The 22,773-nt window shown below is 44.2% G+C and overlaps 1 protein-coding gene across 1 annotated transcript in view; it reads left to right on the forward strand.

The window, feature by feature from the left end:
- The window catches only part of LOC121465135 (protein sidekick-1-like), a 955,042-nt gene that overhangs the window by 540,461 nt on the left and 391,808 nt on the right, over positions 1–22,773 (forward strand). The window contains exon 5 of the mRNA XM_041678320.1: positions 9,727–9,860. Within this exon, the coding sequence (XP_041534254.1) occupies positions 9,727–9,860 (134 nt within the window). The remainder of the gene's footprint in view (positions 1–9,726; positions 9,861–22,773) is intronic.

Here is a 22,773-nt window from a genome sequence, read left to right on the forward strand (position 1 = left end):
GCAAAACACGCTGAACAGCTTTGCCCATTGATCACCTCTAGATGCACCACTAGACCCCATCACCCAGGGGGCTATCTCTTTGAATACAGTAACTGTAGCTCCCCGTGAGCCTTCCTTGTGTGTGTGTGCACATGCATACACGTATGCAAGCATTCATGCATATGTGTGTGCATGCCTACAGAGACTAGAGGTTGATGCTGTTTATCTTTCTTAATTGCCTTCCACTGTATATCCGCCTTATATTTTGAGATAGCATTTTTTCCTAGACCTGGAACTTACTGATTCAGATAGACTTACTGATCAGAAAGCCCCAGGGATCCTCCTGCCTCTGCCTCTTCAGTGCTGGGATTACAGACCTACTCTGCTGCCCCCAGCATTTGTACATGGATTTGGAGGATCAAACTCAGGTCCTCATGTTTGCAAAGCAAACACTTTACTAACTGAACCATCTCCCCAGACCCCTGCAGCGTGCCTTCCTGGGGAAATGTTGTACACTGTCCATAAGTAGCCATTGGATATTTAAATGATTCCTCTCCTTGCCTGTGTTCTAGGCACCAAAATATATTTGCCAGTTCCTACAAGAACAGTCAGAGCAAGTAGGTGAACATGAATGCCCGGTATTTCCTACATGTGCTATCGCTGGTGGATACATACTATTTTTTCAGACTCAGTGATTGAAAAGTGGGGACCATAGTGGGTAAGACAAAATGTATATCTGAATTACTTCAAATATGAAGGATTTAGGGGAATAACCAATTCAGAATTCCGTCCTACAATTTACCTCCACCGGCATCTATAACTAAAGAGTTGGCAGTCAAAACAGAATTGGAGAGCGGTGAATTCATATAGATGTAATTGTATCCTTTTTGTATTCCTGCTATTGTGAAATGAGCTATGCCTGCCATAGAAAAGGACTCCTGTGTGGATACATGGCAACATTTTGCAAGGTGCAGACCACTTACTGGGGAATTGTAGCTGAGCTTCCTGTTATGATTGCTGGGTTCCCCGTGTCATAACAAATCAAATGGCGTTCCTTGTCACTAGTGTCTTCCCATACTGGAAACACTATGTCCTTCATGGAAAACCACAGATCTCAGGCTTACTGGAGCCTTTCTTCTCATTTTTGACATTGCTGCATGTAACACTGGGACTGGGAGCCCAGGCTTTACGCATGCTAAGTACATGCTCTACCAGTGAGCCACACCCCAGCCCCTCACTGGGGGATTCTAGGCAGAGGCTCTACCAGTGAGCCACACCCCAGCCCCTCACTGGGGGATTCTAGGCAGGGGCTCTACCAGTGAACCACTCCCCAGCCCCTCATTGGGGGATTCTAGGCAGGGGCTCTATCACTGAGTCATACCTTAGTCCCTACACTTGCTTTTTATATATAATGTACTTGCTGGGCCTGGCAAGATATAACTCAGTCTTTAAAGCACTTACTGATTACGCAGAGGATCCAGGTTTGGTTCCTAGCACCCAAATGGCAATCAACAACTATCTCTAACTCCAGCTCCAGGGGATCCTTTGCCCTCTTCTGGCTTCCATGGGCACAAGATGCACACATGATGCACATACATACATGCACACAAACACCCAAACACATAACAATAAGCAAATCATAATAAAAATAGATATTCATCTTTCCCATGTTCTCCCTCCACTAAGAACCAGTGACTGGCAGTAAGTGTCTACCTCCTAACTAAGTAAATTTGTCACTCTAGTGCGGTAGTCACTTACCCAGCACCCAGTGCCTCACAAACCCCAAAACTACTTGGAAGCAATTTCAGTTCTTGTAATTACACAACCAAGGCAAGTCCATCAGTCCAAAGCTGGCTGCTTCGAACTTGCTATTACATGATGGAACTCAGGATCCAAATCACACTCAAAACACCGAGCCTTGCAACCAGCCCATTAAATGGTCATTTAGTTAAAATGGAACCTATTTCAAACACTTTTTAAAAGAGTTTAAGAACAACTTTTTTTTTCTCATTTTCCTCCACTATTTCTTTGAATGCACTTGAGGGTCAGTTGAAACTGATCAAATGCTGCTTGGACATTTATATGTTACATTGAGATTTGACAGTCCATGGCCAGAGTTCTTATTTTAATGGACATTATGACATTTTCGTCATAACATACAAAGCAGTGCTTACCCAGCATCCTAGCTTCTGTTGGAAATGTACAAAACCGGAATACCTACTGGTGAGCTGGAGAGACAGCTCACTTGGTGGGGCATTGATCATGCAAGCATAAGGACCCGAGTTCAATCCCCAGAACACACACACAAACAGCTGGGTGCAGTAGTGCCCGATGGTATTGCTACCTCTGGAGAGGGTAAACATAGGCATATCCTAGGGGGTTGGTACCCATCCAGTCTCATCAAATTGTCAAGTTCTGAGAAAATCAGAGACCCTATCTCAAAAAAGCAAGGTGTACAGTTCTTGAGGAATGGTGCCAACAGCTAGATTCTGGCTTCTACACACACACACACACACACACACACACGATCAGGCAATCAATAACCAACAACAATATTTATTGGTAGTCTATGATGATTTACTTGGCATGGAAAACAAACAATAGGCTCTATTATAGATTCTAAAACCACTTTGGCACATGCGCAGAGCTCCTGACATTGGCCCACCAGCTCTCCTTGGCAAATGTCCAGAATTCCTGACATTGGCCTACCAGCTCCTCTTGGCAAATGCCCAGAATTCCTGACACTGGCTCACCAACTCTTCTTGGCACATGCCCACCAGATCATCCAAGGAGAGTGATTAAGGTGTGTGTCCCATTGCCTTTCGAGGTGTACTTAGGCCACTTCTGGCTCTGTGACATGAAAACGTGTGCTCTCGGTTTGGCTTACTCTCCTTTCCACTCAGACCCAGGCCTGGGAATCCAAATGGTAGCTAACTAAATGGTGAATCAGGGTATTGAATACCCTTCCTTTTCCTTCCTGGTCTATGGGGACCTACAAGGTGCCAAATGGGCTGTTTCCACCAACCACAAATCCAGAGTCTTAGGAATTACTACATCCACATCATCTCCCTGAAAGTGGGTTGTGTGTTGTGACAGCGGATGGTGACTTAAGAAGCGCAGTCAGAGGTTCCCACATGTGGAGGCTCTCCTGACATCTGAGTATCCACTTCTAGTGTCATTTTTCTCCAGCATGTTGTTGTTGCTATTGTTGCTGTTGTATTCTGTCTCGTTGAGACAGGGTCTCATGTAGCCAGACTAATCTGAAATCACTATGTGGCCAAGGCTGACCTTTATCTTCTCCTCCTCCTGCCTCTATCTCTGGAGTGCTAGGATTACAGGTGTGAGTCACCGACCTGACACTCAGGAACCCAGGGCCATGCCAGCTAGGCAGGCTCGGACACTGGCATCCTTTGCAGACCCATGATGCTGTCTCTCTGTTCCTGAGCCCCGTCTGTTCAGGACAACAGATTGATCCCTGGCTTCTGAAAACACTTCCTGCAGCTAGAGTTCACACCCTTATGACCCCCTTGACTTGCTCTCTCTGAACTTCGCATTGTACTTTCCTCGGCACCAGCTCTATTTGCTGACACTGGAGCGAGGTTTGTTTTTTTTTTTTCTTCCTCTTGCTGTTTTTATTACTAACTCACTGATTAGAAGTAAGAATTCTGAAGTTTCATTTTTAAAGTGTGGAATGAAGGTAGTGGAAGACTAAAGACATAATTTTATGTTTTTTTTTAAAAAAAATACATACATTTATTGCAGTAAAGTTAAGGGAAAATTTCTCTGGCTGAACACTATAATTTTCCTGCAAAGTCAATGCAAGTTTTAAATGAGTTCTTTGGAATTATGTTATAATAAACCTGAGCCGTTCCTATTACGGGCAAAGTATTAAACTCTGCTCCCATAATCACCAAGCATGCCCCTCTGCACTTCTTTCCAACACCGTTCTTCTGATAACAAAGTGATATGCATGTTTGTTGTAGGGAGATTGGAAAACATTCAAAAACACTGGATTCGGAAGAAAATGGCTTGCACTCTCGCCACTCACAGACCAACCACATTTCTGTTTTATGTCCACACACATAAAAAGACATTCCTAGCCGGGCGGTGGTGGCGCACGCCTTTAATCCCAGCACTCGGGAGGCAGAGGCAGGCGGATCTCTGTGAGTTCGAGACCAGCCTGGTCTACAAGAGCTAGTTCCAGGACAGGCTCCAAAACCACAGAGAAACCCTGTCTCGAAAAACCAAAAAAAAAAAAAAAAGACATTCCTAGGACTTTGCTGTATGCACCGAAGACAAGCTATCTTAAAATCCTGAATGGATGTGACGGTGTAAGGCTGTTTTGAGCCTGTGTCTGTGCTCTGTCCACTTCTGGTCACAGGAACTTGGACTCAAGCAAATTTGATTTCAGGGGACATGTGTTAACCTTGTGAAGCAGCCAGTGCAGAGCCGGTGTCCAAGTTCCATTCTGTTGCTGTGACAAATGCCATGACCAAAAGCAACTTCGCGGAGGAATGCGCTCGTTTCAACTTACAGATTACAGTCTGTCATTGAGGGACATCGAGGCAGGGGAGGAAATGGGAACTTGAAGTAGAGACCATGGAGAAACGCTGCTTCCTGGCTGGCTCACAGCCTTGTGCTTCTTTAGCTCTCTTATACAGTCAAGGACTACCTACCCGGGGAATTGTGGCGCCTACAGTGGGCTGGACCATTCTGCATCAGTTAACAATCCAAACCATTTCCCACAGGCCAGCCTGGTCTGGGCAATGCATCAATCCTGACTCCTCTTTCAGATGACCCTGGGCTGTATCAAGTTGACAGTTAAAGCTAACTAGAAAGATGGAGTAGGTTGCAGGATGGACGATTCTGTGGGTTGGGGAGATGGCTCAGTCTGTAAAGTGCTTAACATGAAAACATGAGGATCTGAGTTCAGTGCCCCAAACCACGTTAAAAAAAAAAAAACAGAGCCCAGCATGGTGCATGCTTACACATGCACTGTAAGGGAAGACAGGAGGATCCCTGGGATTCACTGGCCAGCCAGCTTAGCCCGATCAGTTAGTTACAGACCAATAAGAGAACCTATCTCACATACATATACATACACACCAACCTCAGAACCTTCTATTCTTTCTGTCCTGCCCTCACCCCAAATTATCAGCTTCCACGCTATACCTGCGTTCCCGTTAGCCATAAAAAATATAGTTACAGACCAATAAGAGAACCTGCCCACATACATATACATACACACCAACCTCAGAACCTTCTATTCTTTCTGTCCTGCCCTCACCCCAAATCATCAGCTTCCACGCTATACCTGTGTTCCCCCATAGCCATACAAAACTGCTACTGGGACCATCAGCCTAGGCCCTGGGAAATGCAGTGCCTCTGGAAATCTCTTCATAGGACCAAACCCGCAGCTGCTCACTGAGGCCCTCTGTCTCTAAAACCCATTTCTCTTAGTGAAGTCTCACAGTACGTATGGCCGGACCGACGGCTCAGTTGACTAAGTGTTTATTGTTCAAGCACAAGGACCCGAGGTCAGTCCCCAGAACCCATATCGAAAGTTCAGCAAGATGGTGTGCGTCTCTAATTGCAGCACATGGAGGTCAGATGCATGTGTATGGTTGTGTGTGTGTGTACACCCTCTACACTCATGCACATACCCCCCACACATGTACTTACAGTCACACACACATGTGCACACACATGCATATGCCAGATATCAGGACATAGCATCAACATAGATGTTTGTAGATGTTTCACTTCTATTGCACACATTAGTTTCTTTTGTTTAAATCCTCCACATAGAAATAGTTCATAGAGGGAAAAATAATAGCCTTTTGTGGAATTGCTTTTTTTCAAATGTCATTTTTGTGACTGTCTTTTTAAACAATGCGGAAGTTTTCTTTTTTAATTTTAGTCTTGAACATGTACAGAAATCAAAAACTAAAAGGAAGCAACTTTAAAATAAAAACCTTAATAAGTATAAAACTTACTGTTTTTATTTTTTATATACTTTTTAATTTTCAGTAGCCTTGAAACACTGTTGTAAATAATATAAAGAATTAACGAGCATTTTAAAATGACTAATTCTGAGAAATAATAGACATACTTAAGAATAGTATGCTAAAAATCAGATGTGAAAGCAAAAGTTATATATTCAATTTTTAAATTATACTATTAAATGTATAACTTCATGTGTAGTAAATATTCATATTTAATTTTAGGTGCCAGTGTAACATATACTAAAATAAAATGGAACAATTTCTATGCTTCTATAAAAGAACCTATAAAGCAGTCATAAATAATTATAGTAAAACTCTTTTTGAAATATTTTTATGGGACGAAAAATTGAAAACTTCCTAATAGGGAAATTTTCTTAAATGAGACATGAAATAAGTTAGCCATAGAGACCTAAAATGTAATACGCCCTGTGGGAGGCTGGTGAGCAATCACTCCTTAAGATAATTTTATACAATGTAGAAAAACCAGGAGGTTTTTGGGGAAAAAAAGCTCTCCACAAGGTAACAGGAGGGAAAGACGATTATTGCCTTTGAAGGGCCCATATGGAAGGGCTCTGCAGGTCAGAGAATGAACACGTAGGCCCCGTCCCTGTGGAACACTCAACACTTTACCTTCAGAAAAGAAGAGAGGGTGGGCTTATGCTGTGTAGCAAGGCCTGACTTGTAAGCCAGAGAACACGTTACTCGCATTTGCTGTGTATGTGTAGACATATATGTGCATACATGCATGTGCGTGTTAGTGTATGTGTATTGGTATGTGTAGCTGTACGTGCATGCATGTGTATGTTAGAGTATATATTAGTGTGTGTGCATGCATGCATGAGGGCATAGGTGTCTGTTAGTGTGTGTGTATGTAGATGCATGTATGTGTGCATGCATGCCTGTGTGTTTTAGTGTGTGTAGATATATATGTGCATGCATGCATATGTGTGTGTTAATGTGTGTATATGTACATATGTGTGTAGGCAAGTGTGAGTGCATCTGTGTGTGTTAGTGCATGTGTATTAGTGTGTGACTGTGTGTGTACATGTAGAAGGCAGAGATCAACTTTGGAAGTCCTTGTTTTTTGAGACAGGGTCTGGACTTACTGATTTAGCTAGGCTGACTAGGCGGTGAGTACCAGGGATCTACTTGTATCCTTCCCAACACTGGGATTGCAAGCACGCACTAGCATACCTAGCTTTTCGCATGGGTGCAGAGGACCTACCTCAAGCCCTCAAGCTTGCACAAGAGGCACTTAACACATTGGGATATCTCCCCAATGCCACATTTGCATTAAAATATCAAATCAAATCCCCTTCCCCATTGGCCCTTCAAACTAGCCAGAGGGATACAGACTTACAAGGGGAAGGATACAGGGCTTCCTGTAAGAAGTAGCCTGAGTGTGTGGATGTTGTAACTTCATGGGCTTCCTCCTTTCCAGATAAATACCACAGTGAGAAGTCTTTATGATCTGTGATCAGTTTGTGCTTGTCAGCTTGTCAGAATTTAGAATCATCCAGGAAAAGGGCCTCTGGGCATGCTTGTGGGGGGTTATCTTGACTGCACTAATTGAGATGGGAATTAATTGTGGGTGGCAGGGCTCCCTGGCTGGGATCCTGGACTGTATAGGTGGGGAAAGGACACTGAACAGTAATGTGCATTCACCTCTCTTCCTCCTGGTTGTGGATGAGATGAGACCAACTGCTTCAGCCTCCTGCTGCCTCAACTTCCCTGCCATGATGGACTTGTCCTTTGAACTGTGAGCCAGAGTAAGAAACTAGGGCAGAGATGATCTAGAAGGCCTTGTCTCACCTCTGACAGCAGGCTGCTGTGTGACCTGAGAAGGCAGCCAGGGCTCAAAGAAAGGGTGTGTGGATCCAGTGTGCCTCAGGGTTCTTTCCTGCTAAAACTGGGATGTCTGCAAAGGACTTCATCATTAATTCAAGCATATCCACTCTTCAGGCCTACTTATGAATGCGGCCCCATGCAAAATCATGAACTTTGTTAAAATATTTTTAACATTTTTGTAAATCAGTTACAGTTTTCAAGTGTAAATTCTGTAGATGGTAACATGTGTCAAGGTGTCAAAAGTTAGACACGTGTTCTTGTTTAATGGTTCCTCTGTACAACTAGACGTGCAAGCACAGGAAGGAGTGTGCACTCCATAGCTAGTAATGATTGGACAGTTTCAGTGGGAATAGTCAACACTATGACCAGGCAGAGAGGTGCTGAGGGGGCAAAGGGCACAATAGAGTCACTTGCCATGGATCAGTTGGTGGTCCAGCCCTCTGCTGGCCTAGAACAAAAGGCTGCTCCCCTAGAACTTCTAACAGGCAGTATCATAAATTCTGGACCCTCTGTGTTAGCCCCCGGGGTATGTGTCATCTTCCTTACAGTCAAGAGTTCAGATGTAGAACTCCTGAGATGGTAGAGTGCTGCCGCTCCAAGAAGGCACAGTCACAAGCTAGCCTGCTTGTGTTGTCTTGTGTTGATTTTCTTTATTTACTTCTTCTATGTAAGCAGAGATTATTTGTTCTTTTCCCAGCTTCCCAGACCCTAATAATAACATAGAAACTATATTAATTACAACTCTGTTTGGCCAATAGCTTAGGCTTCTTATTAAGTAACTCTTACATCTTACATTAACCCATAATTCTTGTCTGTGTTAACCACATGGCTTGTTACCTTTTATCAGTGAAGCATTATCATCTTGCTTCCTCTGTGTCTGGGTGACAACTGCAGGCTGAGCATTTCCTCTTCCCCGAATTCTCCTATTCTTGTCACCCCGCCTATGCTTCCTGCCTGGCTACTTTTTAATCAGCATTTTATTAAACCAATACAAGTGACAATTCTTTACAAGGTACAAGACCATTGCCAACAGTATTTCTCTTTATTTTTATTTTTGGTGAGTTCACATGTTGATTTTTGTCTATTTATTTCTTCTTTTTATGTTTTTTTTGAGGGGTTGCAGGGAGTATAGTGTGCAGGGAGTGTGTGCACATTCCTGTGAAGGCCAGAGGTCAACTTCTGTAATCATTTCTCAGGCTCTACCCCTTCTTGTATTTTGAGACAAGATCTTTCACTGGCCTAACAGTCACCAAGTAGGACAGATTGGTGTCTAATTTACTTTTTTTACTGCTGTGGCAGAACACTATGGCAAAGGCAACTGATAAGGAGTTTAACTGGGACTTGCTTATAAGTTTAGACAATGAGTCAGTGACTATCATGGCAGGCAGGCATAAAGCTGGAACAGTGGCCGAGAGCTTACGTGTTAAGACAACCACCACAGGCAGAGAAAAAGAGGGGAGTGGGCAACTAGGAATGCTGTGGACTTTTGAAACCTCAAAGCCCACTCCCCAGTTACACACCTTCTCTAGCAAGGCCACACCTCCTAATCTTTCTCAAACAGTTCCACACATTGGGGACCCAGCATTCCAACATGTGAGCCTGTGAAGACCATTCTCATTCGAACTATGCAGCTGCCTGGCCGATGAGCCCCAAGGGTCTGCTCATCTCTGCCTCCTCAGTGCTGGGATTGTAAGCATGACATCATAGCCAGCTTTTTCACATGGCCTCTGGGAGTTGGACTCAGACTCTCAAGCTTTCAAAACAAGTACTTTAGTAATTGAGCCATCTTCCCAGCCCGTGTTTAGGTCTTTATTACTATATTGTTGACTCGATGAACTAATTTTTTTTGTTGTGTTCCCCTAAGTGGCCTTGACGTGTCTTATCTCTGAAACAGAGCCATCACATTGGAGAATCAGCTGGTGATCCTTGCTACAAAAGCAAGTGACTCCGGGGCTTACTACGTGCAGGCTGTGAATGAGAGGAATGGAGAGAACAAGACAAGCCCGTTCATCCACCTGAGCATAGCACGTGAGTTTTAATAATCCAACTGCTGGTCCTGAAAGAGATCCTCGCTGTATGCAATTAATAACCTCTGTATGATGGGACACTGTGCAGTGTGTCATCTTTCTCTGATATGGTTTATGGCTTTGTATTGATCCATTGTTGATACTTAGAAGGGCTTCAGGGAGATTGATTTCTTCGAATGATTTGCAGGTGATAGGAATTTTATATTTTTCACCCAAGATCTTACTTGTTTTACAGACTTAAAGAAAAGTTTATTCTTTTTTGTTCACTGCCAAGATCATTGTTTCAACTTTTTCAGATTGGGTCTTATTTGAGACTAAAATGTAGGTTATAGTCTGTTAACCTAAGAATAACATCCTTGAGAAAAAGAAAATTCACATATACAGCTGTGTTTAAATTAGCTATTTTGGGGACCAACAAGATGGCTCTGTGAGTGAAGAGCTTGAAGCCTGGTGACCTACGTACCTAAGATCAATGCCCAGGCCTGTGGTAGTAGGACAGTACTGATGTTCAGAAGTTTTACACACACACACACACACACACACACACACACACACACACACAAAATCATGCATGAATTTTGAAAAAAAATAGCAGAATTTTAAAAGGTAGATCTATCTGCCACACTTATCATCCCCTATTCAGGAGGCTGAGGCAGGAGGATTACAAACCCATGGCCTGCCTATTACCAAGTGAGAACCAATCCAACTCAGACAATTTTTAGACACTGCCTCAGAATTTTATAAGCTGTGTCTAAGCATAATCTGTTCATTTTCTCGCAACACGACTGCATACACATGGTCGCAGTTATAGATAGATTCAATTTCTCCAGGGAAATTCTAGTTTGAAGAAAACCTTTAAATATTTGGACTTTGAAACTTTACTATGAAAAAGTTAATTTCAAAGAATAGTGAAAATAACCCCAAGTATGAACTGAGCTATACCAGCTTCCAACATTCGTGCCAATGGTATGTCCTCACATGTTGGCAGTGTCTCCTTTCATGGAATAAAACATCTGAGAAAATGTCAGTGGTGAAGAGTCTTGGAAGATGAATGTCAGAGTGCCATCCTGGCACATGGGCGTATGGTATCTGTGGATTAATCTTCTTGACATACAGGCATTTATACATGGATTTCATCTTCCTGAATATGCTTTGAGGCTTGCAGGAAGTGGTTTTTTGTTTGAGCTTTTGAAGTGTGTGGGATGAACTGTAGAGTTTGCTTCACCTGGCATCTCAGAACAACTGCTTTGCTAGAAGGGACAGAATGCACAGGGGAGATGTCTGCCGTAAGCACTGGGTGTCAATTTGGGGAAATTGAGAGGGTACGTTCTCATAGACTCCTGACATCCTGACAAGGGATCTGTGTGGCTCTGTTGTGATTCTACCATCACCTCTCTCCATTCTTAATTGTGTGTGTGTGCGCGTGCGTGCGTGTCATACACATCTCTGCATACAGTGTGAAGGCCAGGTATCTTCTTCAGTTACTCCCCACCTTTTAAAAACATCTTGCGTGTGTATTCACATGAATGCATACAAGTGTATGCAGCATATTATGGTTCATGCACACTTGTGGGAGGGTTATATGCATGTTTCTATAATCATAAATGTAGTGGACAGAGGAGGACGTCAGTGTTCTGTTCTGTCGCTCTCCACCGTATTCTATTGAACCTGAAGCTTGATTGGCCAGCAAGTTCCAGCCATCCTCCGGTCTGCACCTTCCACAGTGAATGGGGCTACTGACACACTTTACAACACCTAGTTTTTGTTATTGTTTCTGTTTTGAGATAGAATCTCCTTGTAGCCCTGTCTATCCAGGAATTCACTATGTAAACCAGGATGACCACAAACAAACTCATAGAGATCTGCCTGCCTCTACCTTCCAAGTGCTGGGATTAAACATGTCTGTCTGTGTGTCTGTATGTATGTGTATGTCTGTGTGTGTGTGTGATAAGTCCGGCCAGAATCCAGCTTTTCACGTGGGTACTAGAATTTGGAACTTGGATCCTCCTGATAATGCAGAAAGTACTCTTACCCACTGAGCGATGTCTCTACCACCTTTCTCCTTTTTTTTTTTTAAGGCAGGTTTTCTCAGTCGTTAGTTCAGGTAGACTTGCATGCTAGCTGATGATCCCCAGGGATCTATCCATTGCCACCTTCTCAGCACTGTGCATTGTAGATCCTGTCTCTGTGCCCAAACTTTAGATGTGGGTCCTAAGCAATAAAATTAAGGCCCTTACGCTTGCCAAACAAGCACTTTACTGACTGAGCCATTCCTCCGGCCCCAGAGAGCCTCCTTAATTCTGAGGAACTGAGTTCTCCTCCCCAGATCACGTACCAGGCAGACCGAGGATTTGTCGGGCCTTTTAATGCACGTTGATTAGCTGGAGCATCACACTCCCCTTGTGTGACACTCTGCTATTGAAAGAACTGCCTTTGTCAAGAGCCACAGGAGAAGTGAACATGACTGACCAAGACATTTTCAGCAGCAATAACAAGGGACAGAGATTGTATTACCAAAGAGCTCATGATTATCATTAATGATTGCCAAGTTTTATAACTAGAGGCATTTATTCTGTTCGGCAAATCTGATTTAGCACTCGATTGTGATATAAATAGGATAATGATGGCCAAAGAGAGTGCCATTCTGGTTCAGAACCAAGGAAATCAGCCTTAGCCTGTTAGAAGTGGGGAAATGATTCCTTAAGAAATTCTGGTTCACACAATACTCCTATCCCAGAGCTACAAAATGGTTAGCACGCTGGCGTCCAATGGGCTATTCTGACCTGAGGTAGAGAATAGAACTATTACAGTGTATTTTCAAAGTCCTTTCTGAATGCAATGCCGTGGTGGTAGATAATTGGAATATGTAAAATTTTTGCAATAATTTCAGCGCTACCCCAAAACGTATATAAGAAGCCACTCATAAATATTATAATTAAACGACTTACATCTTGTTCCCTTGCAGAATTTTATCTTTTCATTGGCATCGGGTAAAACACTTTAAGTTGAGCTATAATGAGATTGGTACTAAAAACTTATGTATGTTAGGTAAGACCCTGCATTCTGTTCCCTTATGTAGTCTTCACTTTTTATCAAAACCAGATATGGTGTGGGAAGGGAGGAGGTGGAAGAACCGGTCTTGTTTTAATTCTTAGGCGAACCTTCCCCTGACACATCAGACTTAGCTAAATGTTAAATGGAACCAATTATGCATTTTCCCAGTAGAAGTTCTATTTGGAAAACCTCTAAAGACCAGAAGTCTTGATAAATCTACAAACCCCTCAAGGATGTATGCTTAAGTGTGGCTGCTGTGTGTCGCGTGGTGCCTTGTAGGTGGGAGCTACATCTTGGGATGGGCGTGTCTCCTCCCATAGGGGCTTGAAGCCTGGTAGGCAGTCTCATCACCCACACCTGGATTCCTCATGGAATAAGGCATTCCCAAGAGCCATTCACATTCTTACTGAACTTGGGGGGGAGGGAGCCATAGCCTGGGTTCCAAGCCAGATTTAGCCCCCCACCATCCTCAATATGCCAATTTAAAAAAGTCAAATTAATTATGGAAAACAGAAAAATTATATTTGTCCTTTGTGGCCACATTGGAAAGAGGCACAAAGCCCCCCATCTCCCCAAGTTCACCTTTGGGGCCCTGGAGTAAGATTGAAGATTGATTTAATAGAAAGGTCAAGGATATGAACATCCAAGCAGTCCTGGTCAAGGTGTGGTTCCTACCACCCCCACTGTTGAGCCATCATTGTCTGGGCTTCCGGCTCACAGTGCTAGGGGTTCCCACTCTGGTCCGGCCTTCCTGTCTCTAGGACGTCTTCATCTCTGCCAACCCCCGTACAGCAGCATAATGGAGTGCTGTGTCTATAGCCTTGGATGTCTGTATTGTGTTCTTCTGAGGTGGGCTTTTGTGAGAAGCTTAACAATTTAAGAAACAAAAAGCTGCTAGCCAGTGTTCCAGAAGAACCAAAAAGGACTTCAGCCAACTAGTATTTGGTGAATATAGATGGTTTCCCTACTTTTGTCTAGAGAATAAAGACCTTGGTGTAGTGGCTGTGACCAGCTTGGTCCAGTGCTGGGAATTAAATTCTGGATGTATCGTACTACAATTAGTTAAAAACTGAATTATCACACCTCCCATCTCTCCTTCGCTATAATGTAGAAATAGAGGGAGGAGCAGGGCTCACCTTGCCTCTGAGCCTAAAAAAGCTGACACCTACTAATAAGAGACGTTTCCAGAATTTGTGTGTGTGTGTGTAATATTCATTGTTTACATAGAGGCCATAGGTGGTTGTCATCCTCAGTTGCTCCTATCTTATTTTTAGAGACGGGGTTCTAAACTGAACTGGAAATCAGCAATTGGCTCTGCCTGCTGGCCAGTACGTTCCATGAATCTGCTTGTCTGCCTGCCCAGCACTGGGGTTACAGAGACTGTCCCCATGCTTGGCTTTTTATGTGGGTTATGCGGGATCTGAAGCCAGATCCTCATGCTTGGAAGGCAAGTATTTTACCAACCAAACCATCTCCCAGTGTTCAGTGGCTGGTATTTTGGCTGCACATGAAGCTTATGGGAAGCAAAAGGTAGAACTGTGTATGGATAAAATAAACTTTTAAGATGCATGGAGTGTGAGAGCTGAAACATGGTCCCCTAATGGCACCACATGCTGTGCCATGCCTGTTTAGTGGATGGCAATAATAGGCATCAACATTTCTCCCCTTGTGTGTTGTTGGGAAGATAGTGTGGCATGGGCCGTGTGGGTATTCCAGTCTGGAAGGAGAGAGTCTGGTCACTCCATTCTGGCTCCCAGAGCAGCCTTACTGCCTAGCTAGGGCAGACTTGCTTTGATATTCTAACATTACCTAAGCCACCAGATGATAAGGACCTAGGTGGCACAGGGAAGCATTCCATGTAAATCTTTCATAGCTAGCGCCCACAGCTCAGGTGTACACCCAAAAACCAAAATAGGCTGGACTTACCTGGAAGTAGACATTTCTATTCCGAGTTCAGACCCAGGCAAGTTTTATAAACCTGTCAGCCTGCTTTGCCCTTTCGTTTTGAAAAGTTTACATCAAGTTAACTTCTGCGTATTGGCTCTTCCCCACTGAATTAATATGTGAACTCTTCCACCATTAGGAGATAGGAAGGGTTCTGCACAGTGATTAATCAATCATTGTTTAAAAGCCGTCGTACGAACTTTAGACACATCATCACTTCTGACCCAATATTCAAAATGTCCAGTGTAATGAGATTCTCCGCGAGGGATGGAGTTTAGATTAGAGCAGAAATGACTGCCTCTCCCCTTCCTGCTTTCTTCACCTCTTTCATTTTAATGTCTTCTCTTCAAACAGCATTTCCAGATAGCCTATCATTTTAGCTGATCCTCCTTCAGGCTGACAAACCCGGCTTTTAATTCTGAGGCCCACTTAACATTCTTTTGTCCTCTGTCATGCTAATTTAACTGCAGCCCTCATAGATGGTTAGGAGTGGAAAGCGGGTTCCCGGGAATAACGTCTTTGCACAGCCATCCGAGAGGACTGCCCTGTAAAACACAGGCTTTTGTGTGCCCGAATGAAATCCTATCTTATTTTCCCCATGCTTTTAATATTAAAAGGATGAAAGGGAGCAGGTGTAAGTCTTTGAATGGACTCTGGCATGGGTTGGCTTCCTAAAGCAATAGGAAGCATTTGAAAATAGACTCTCCAAACCAATGTGGGGACATTGGGTCTTCCATCCTGGCCGAGCCGCTTAGACTCTAGCTGCAGCTCTGTAGGGCGCATGATGCTTCATTGCCAGAATTCTCAGAAACATAAAGGATAGGTTCTGTGTCTTGAGGTCATAGCTAGTTAGGTACCATGCTTGCCCTGCCCAGCAAATGCTGACCCACCCTCTGGCAGGTGCTGGTAGGCAGAACCAAGACCTACCCTTGTAGTAGTGGGCAGAACCAATCTAAGATTGGGTCTCCAGAGTCCTTCTCTAGACATTCTATAAAGAAAGAAGTCATGGTGGGCTGGAGAGATGACTCAGCAGCTAAGAGCACTTACTGCTCTCTCTCACAGAGGACCTGGATTCTGTTCGGGTACCCATGTCCGACAGCTTACAACTGCCTGTTCACCCCAGTTCCAGGGAATCCAGTGCCCTCTGTGGTCTCCACATGCCACCTGCACTCACATGCACACCCACGGATGCAGACACACAAACACATAAATACTTAAGAAGAAAGTAAAACAGAGGAGGAGAAGAAGCAGCTCTGAGTGTTGAGGATGTCGCTCAGTTGGGACAGTGCTTACCCAGCATGCACTGAGCCCCAGGTTTTATCCCCAGTACCACGTAGACTGAGTCTGGTAGTAAAGTACCCATGATCCTTGTGCTCAGGAGGGAGAGGAAAAGGATCGGGTGTTCAAGGTCATCCTCAGCTACATAGTGAATGCAAGGCTAGCCTGGGCTCCCTCCGTGAGACCACGTGAGAAAAGACAGAAGCCGTGAACAACTACCCCTAGTATAGGACTACTTATTCAGTCATTAGCTACAACGTTCACTGATATGAAGGAAAGGATGGGGTCTCAGGGCTCTCGCTGATCCTGGAAGCTTCATTCCGCACGGCACTGCTCTCCTGTCATCTTCCCCATAGCACCTCCATTCCATCTGGATGTCTCATCCTGAGACAGTGAGCACTTTGTAAATGGACACCCTTACCTTGCCTGGTCTTGATAATATCGGATTGTTTGGTCAAATGCTTATGGCACATGGGTATTCCCTGTGAATGTGACCTTCAATTTCAGCATGACCTCTGTGCTAGCATCCCAGGTACCCCAAAGCTGTGGTTTTTCCCCAGAAATAATTTTCTATCCACTCTTCATTCTGTGAGAATTCATTCAGTTAAAACAAAATGCACAAGTCCATGAATCCCCAGCAAAAGTGCAAGTGTAGCCTAATGCAAAGTCCCAGAAGCACACAGACCTGCGAGGACATTCTGTCTGCTTGCTTGCCACATGGTCGCTTGGGGTAATTTGCAGAGTTTGGCTTCAGGTCACCCAACTAAAGGATTCAGTCTATATGATCACTACTGTTAGCACACAGTATTCTACTTACGTTTTCAGCTAAAATGCAAGTAAAAATGACAACTTAAATATTTTGTTTCTGAGCCCCACATGGCACAGGAGGATGGGTAGGAAGTGGGTGGATAGGCAGTGAGTGGGCGAGTGGATGGATGGATGCTGAGTGGGTGACTGGATAGATGGATGAATGGGTGGATAGATGCATGGACAGATGGGTGGATGAGTGGATAGTTGGATGGAAGGATAGCTGGATAGATGGACAGATGGATGGAAGGTGAGTGGGTGGGTGGGTAGGCAGATGAATGGATGGATAGATACACGGATGGATGGGTGAATGAGTGGACAGATAGATGAGGTGAATAGATTGGTGAATGAAATTAAAATATGAGAGTAGGCTATGATATTCGCCAACACTTCAATATCAACAGAAAGACCTTGAAAGCTAGGACTGTAGCTCAGTGATAGAACAGTTACCTAGCATGTATGATGCCCCAAATGCACATCCTAGCCCTACCTTCACTGCCACCACCAAAGAAGAGAAGGTAAAAACCGACTTCATGTTTCATTGACAATACTTAGGACTTGGGGACTCGGCTCAGATGGTAAAGTGCTTGTCAGTGAGCTTGAGGGCTTGAGTTCAGATTCCCAGCATCCACATAAAAAGCTGAGCATGGTGACATGTGTGCGTAATCACAGCACCAGGGAAATGGAGACAGGAGAACACCTATTGTTCTCTGGCCTGCCAATCAGCTGCATTGGTGAGCTCTAGACCAATCAGAGACCTTGCTTCAAAAAACAAGCGAAACCTATCTCCTGATGAGCAACACCTGAATTTGACCTCTGACTTCTACAAGCACAAACACACATGAACATATACATATTCTCTCTCTCTCTCTCTCTCTCTCTCTCTCTCTCTCTCTCTCTCTCCTCTTTCTACACACACACACACACACACACACACACACACACACACACACGAAGAACACTATCACTATATGTTCTTTACTTCCAAGCCAATTCCCCAGCCCCTGTGATACACTTTTTTGACTGAAAGTTAGGAATAAGCATATCAGTAACTCAGTGTGAGAGAAGAGGTTTGGTTTGGTTTTTGCTTTTTTTTTTTTCTTTCCAAGATCATATGGTCCCTGAGTGAAATTTAAATTCACATCTATACTACTTAAATGGCTATGATGAACGATCAATAAAATACTTTGGGTCAGTAAATATAACAAATTAGGATAAGAGTTGGAAGAAAAGGATGGAAATACCAACCCCAGAAGGTGATCAGGAAATGCTGTAAGATCCCTGTGTAGGATGGGAACTGGACTGTGTGCTTTGAAATGGCTGGTGCATGTACGACATCTTTGAACATGGCCCATCAAATATTTAGATTCCATTGACTACATAGAAAAGAGTGTTGAAGGAGTCTGATTTTATTAAAATATGCCAGCATGCTAAAACACACTGAAAATTATATTTGCATTCTTTTACATTTTATGACAAGACATTTTAGATGTAAAATGAGGAAAAGACATGATTTTACGGAATGATTTCAGGTGACCAAGGAGTAAAATATTGTTCTGGGGTGTCTGCAGATTTGGAGTTTCTCCAAACTATTAAATAGTTCTCCAGGGACTTGGTAAAATAAAGGTGAAGGCTTCCTTTGAACACCATATAGACGTGCTCTTATGTCCATTCTCTCCCCCTGGTTCCTCATTAGCTCCCCTGGAGTCCATAGTCAACTCCATTTCACAGGCTAGAAGACCAAGACTTTTAGAGAAGAGCTTGGGATCCAGTTCCCAAGGGCACTCACACAATCATAAGGTGGCTGGGCCGTCCAAAGGTCACCGATAGTCTTAGTCAATGTTCTTTTGCTGTGAAGAGACACCATGACCATGGCAAGTCTTATACAGGGAAGCATTTAGTTGGGGATTGCATTTTCAGAGGTTCAGTTCATTATCATCATGGCAGAGAGGATGGCAGCATGCAGGCAGACAGGGTGCCAGGGGGGTAACTGAGAGTTCTGCATCTGGATTGGCAAGCACTGGAAGAGTGAGAGATACTAGGCCTGGCTTGAGCATTTGAAACCCAAAAGTCCACCTGCAGTGACACTCTTCCTTCAGCAAGGCCGCACCTACCACAACAAGACCACGCCTCCTAATCCCTGTCAAGCAGCACCATTCTGTAATGACTAAACATTCAGATATATGACCCTATGGGGGCCATTCCTATGCAAACTGCCACCCTACCACACTGACCAAGTGCCAGATCATTTATGCAGGCATAAGATCACTGACCTGGTCTCACGATCACTGACTCAATCACAAAATTGTTGACACAGTCACGAAGTTACTGACCCAGTCAAGAGACTGCTCAATGGGAGACTGGGGACGAGACAATGTCTGCATGACTCCTCCCCACAACCTAGTGACTTCTATGAGAGAAGACCATATATATGTCCTGGGTCATGAGACCCAGGCGGGGAGCACCACCTGCCTACCCTCCCGCTAGGATTCTCTGAAAGCCCTGCTCCACCTGCACCTTTGAGAGCCTGGCATTGCTTTGTGAAGATGGAGACCACACCCCTCCCACTGAACACTGGGTCTGTGTGACAGCAGTGTGCTAGCTATGCACCCTCAGCTGTGAGGCACCCTGGAATGCCATAGCAAAGTGCATTTGAACCGACAGCAAACTTAGGCTAGGCTTAAGGGTAAAGTGGATGTGAAACTGGAAACGGGGTTCTGTGTGTGTGTGTGTGTGTGTGTGTGTGTGTGTGTGTCTGTCTGTGGGTGTGTGTCTGTATGTGCATTCCTGCACATGTATACATGCTCATGTGGAGACCAGAGGTTGAAGTTGGATGTCTTCCTTGATCCCCCCCCCCCCAACCCTTTGTAAGCCAGGGTCTTCAACTAAACCCGGAGCTCACCAATTCTGCTAGGTTGTCTGGCCACCAAGCCCCAGAGGTCATTTCCTCTCTGCCTCCCTAGCATTGGGATTCCAGGCATGCATTGCCATGTCTGGCTTTTATGTGGGTCAAACTCAAGTCTTTGTCCTTTTGAGGCAAACCAGTTCAGCAGTTATTGTTGGCAACGGTGCCTTTGATACTGTGGAGGAGATAAAGGAAGATGCGCTCCATCCCAGGGATCTCTAAGAAGGATGCTTGTGGCACTCCTAGCTCCCAGCACCGACACGCATCTCAGGTACCTGTTCTCAGTGAGTGAGCGCTCAGGAGAATTTGCTCACCAAGCCGCCCTGCCCAGTTGGAATCAGTAAACAGGCCGTAAGTATTCATTTACTTCTGCCAATTGTGAGCTGAGTATTTAAGGGCACGGATTACCATCTGGTGCTGATTTGCCTAATCAGATTTTTCACGAACTCCTCCACAAAGCTCAGCTTTAATAACTCCCGCAAACCGTCTTCCCTCTGCCCTCTTGTTAAATACGCCACTTTAAATGAGCGTACATAGATATGTCAGCGTGGGAGTCCACTAATGGTGCCAGTTTTAGGGCTGGAACTTGAAGTTGCCCTAGTAGTATTGCCCTTGACTCTGTGGTCTGATTTTTTTTTTTTAACTTTTCTGAAGTTAGCTGACAGGGGCCTAAAGTTAATTCGATTGTAGACTTGACTACGAAGGAATCATAGTTCAAAACTCACACTATAGGGAAAGCCCCAGCGTTGTAGCTCACCCACGCTGCCCTGCTCCGGTCCATTGAATGTGGTAGACCCTATGGCTTCCTCGCCTTCATTACCAGTACGAAAAGACAGGAAATTTGGGGGGCTGGGAGGATCTGTGTAAAATCATAAATGTGATTTTCCCTGAAAAACGATCTTTACTGGATAGTCAAGTACAAATAGTAATACTGGTTAGCTCGCTGGTGTGGGGTTTAGTAGGTTGTTTTTTCTGTTCTACTCAGTCATCCCCAGTATATTTCTTCTTATGAATGAGTTCAGTGTTCCACGGCTACTAATTAAGAAACACCTGTCGACATTTTTCATACTGGGGAAGTTTGTGATTTTCTAAATCCAGATTGATTTGTTGGACTAAATTGTCTTTTGACACCTCGTCTTTCAGAAAAGCGGGAACATATGATTTTCTGAGGGACACACGGAGTGGAACCAATGGCTTTAGTAACAGTGCGCTGTTTGTGTTGAGGACATGTATGTTACTACTCTCATTGCTGACATAAAATACCCGACAAAAGCACCTTATTGGGGGCGGGGCTTTATTTTGATTGACAACTCAAGGGTTCAGCAGGGATAGAGTGGTGACAAGAACATGAGGCAGCAGGTCACAGAGCATCCACCATCAACATGCCAAGAGAGATGGATGCTGGGGTTCAACTTGTTTTCTCCTTTTTATGTAGTCCAGGATCTTAGCCCAGAGGATGGAGCCACCCATGCCTAGGGTGGATCTCCCCACCTCAGTGAACACAATCTAGGTAACCCCTCATAGACCCTAGCCATGCTTAGAGGTGTGTCTTCTGGGTGATTCTAAGTTGGCACTCAGTATTTTTGCCAGGTGGATGGCGGGAGGCCGTGAGACAGTGTCTCTCTGTGTAGCCCTGGCTGACCCACGTACTGGAATTAAACGTGTGCATCACCATGCTCAGCTGGATACTCTAGTTTAACCATTACGGTAGTCTAATGTCTCACCAGGTAACTCTAGCTTTTAGCACACAAATAAGGATGGGAAATGTGGTTTGTCCCAAAGTTTACTAAAAGCACACTATGGCAGTAATAGTAAAAATAGCCATTTATTGAATATCTACTGTGTATACAATATGCTAATATTATGTCTTTTTAAAAACATTGAAGTGACCCCCATGAATCTTCACTGGGGGAGGGGAAAAAAGAAGTAACAAGGTCAGTATCATCCTCATTTTACAGGGGAGGAAGCAATCAAAGGGATAAATAACTTGCATGGGCCTGCACAGTTCACTTGGTAGTGGAGATTTGAACCCAGGTCTGTCTTTCTCCAAAGACACTTTCAGTGTTTTACTCATTTATGCTGCAGAATTGCCTTTGACTTTAGGAACCATGCTGGACTTTCTCAGCTGGCCCCTGCATTAGCACATGCTGCCTAACAGTGGTCACCTCTTCATGACAGTCAGCTCCCACATTTACTGCTCAGTCATAATGTTTTATGACTGATCACTGTAAATGACTCTCTTTGGGCCCTTATAGATGGCGATTACTGCAGGTAATTAAAGCTGCAGATCTTTACAGTGTGGCTGTGAACACTAAATCAAACTTCAGAGAGATCAGGCGAAGTGTCTGTTACAGAGAATTGCTGTTTCTCAATGTTCTGAAGTCTGCCACCAAAGCCAAAGCCAGTACTGAACCCTTGCTTTTCCCAAGAATGTTCTGTGTGTGAGACGGACAGAATTGGGATTTATGTTAGATGGACAGAAATGGGATTTATGCTAAAAATAATAAGTGCCAGAAGTTTATGGGCACATGTAGCTGTGTGTTCTAATGAGCAGATCTGCTGGAGTCCCTGCCGTCTTTGTTACTGGGGTCATTACGCTGCCCGGGCCCTCTCACCTTTTACCATCTTCGGGAATAGACTCTTAGCACTAATCAATTCCCAGCTCTTCCAGCTTCCTGTGGCGCTGTATTTAGCAGAGATGCTAAGAGGAAGGAACATTAGACTCATGGCCCAGCTGTCCGTGCACTCTGCTCTTTGTCTAGACAGGTCTGGCAGGGGGAACTTGGGATATCAGTTTATGTAATTTTATAGAACATAAAAATTTGAGCTGGGTTTTGTCTTATAAGTCTCAGTGACCATCCAGGAAGCCTGAGTACTGTAATGGTGCTGTGCTTTTCCAGCCGACAGAGTTACAAATGGAAAACCA

The sequence above is a fragment of the Microtus oregoni genome, unplaced genomic scaffold (assembly GCF_018167655.1).
Source record: "Microtus oregoni isolate MIOR12 unplaced genomic scaffold, Mior012 000029F_ref0000214, whole genome shotgun sequence".
NCBI classification, from domain to species: Eukaryota; Metazoa; Chordata; class Mammalia; order Rodentia; family Cricetidae; genus Microtus; species Microtus oregoni.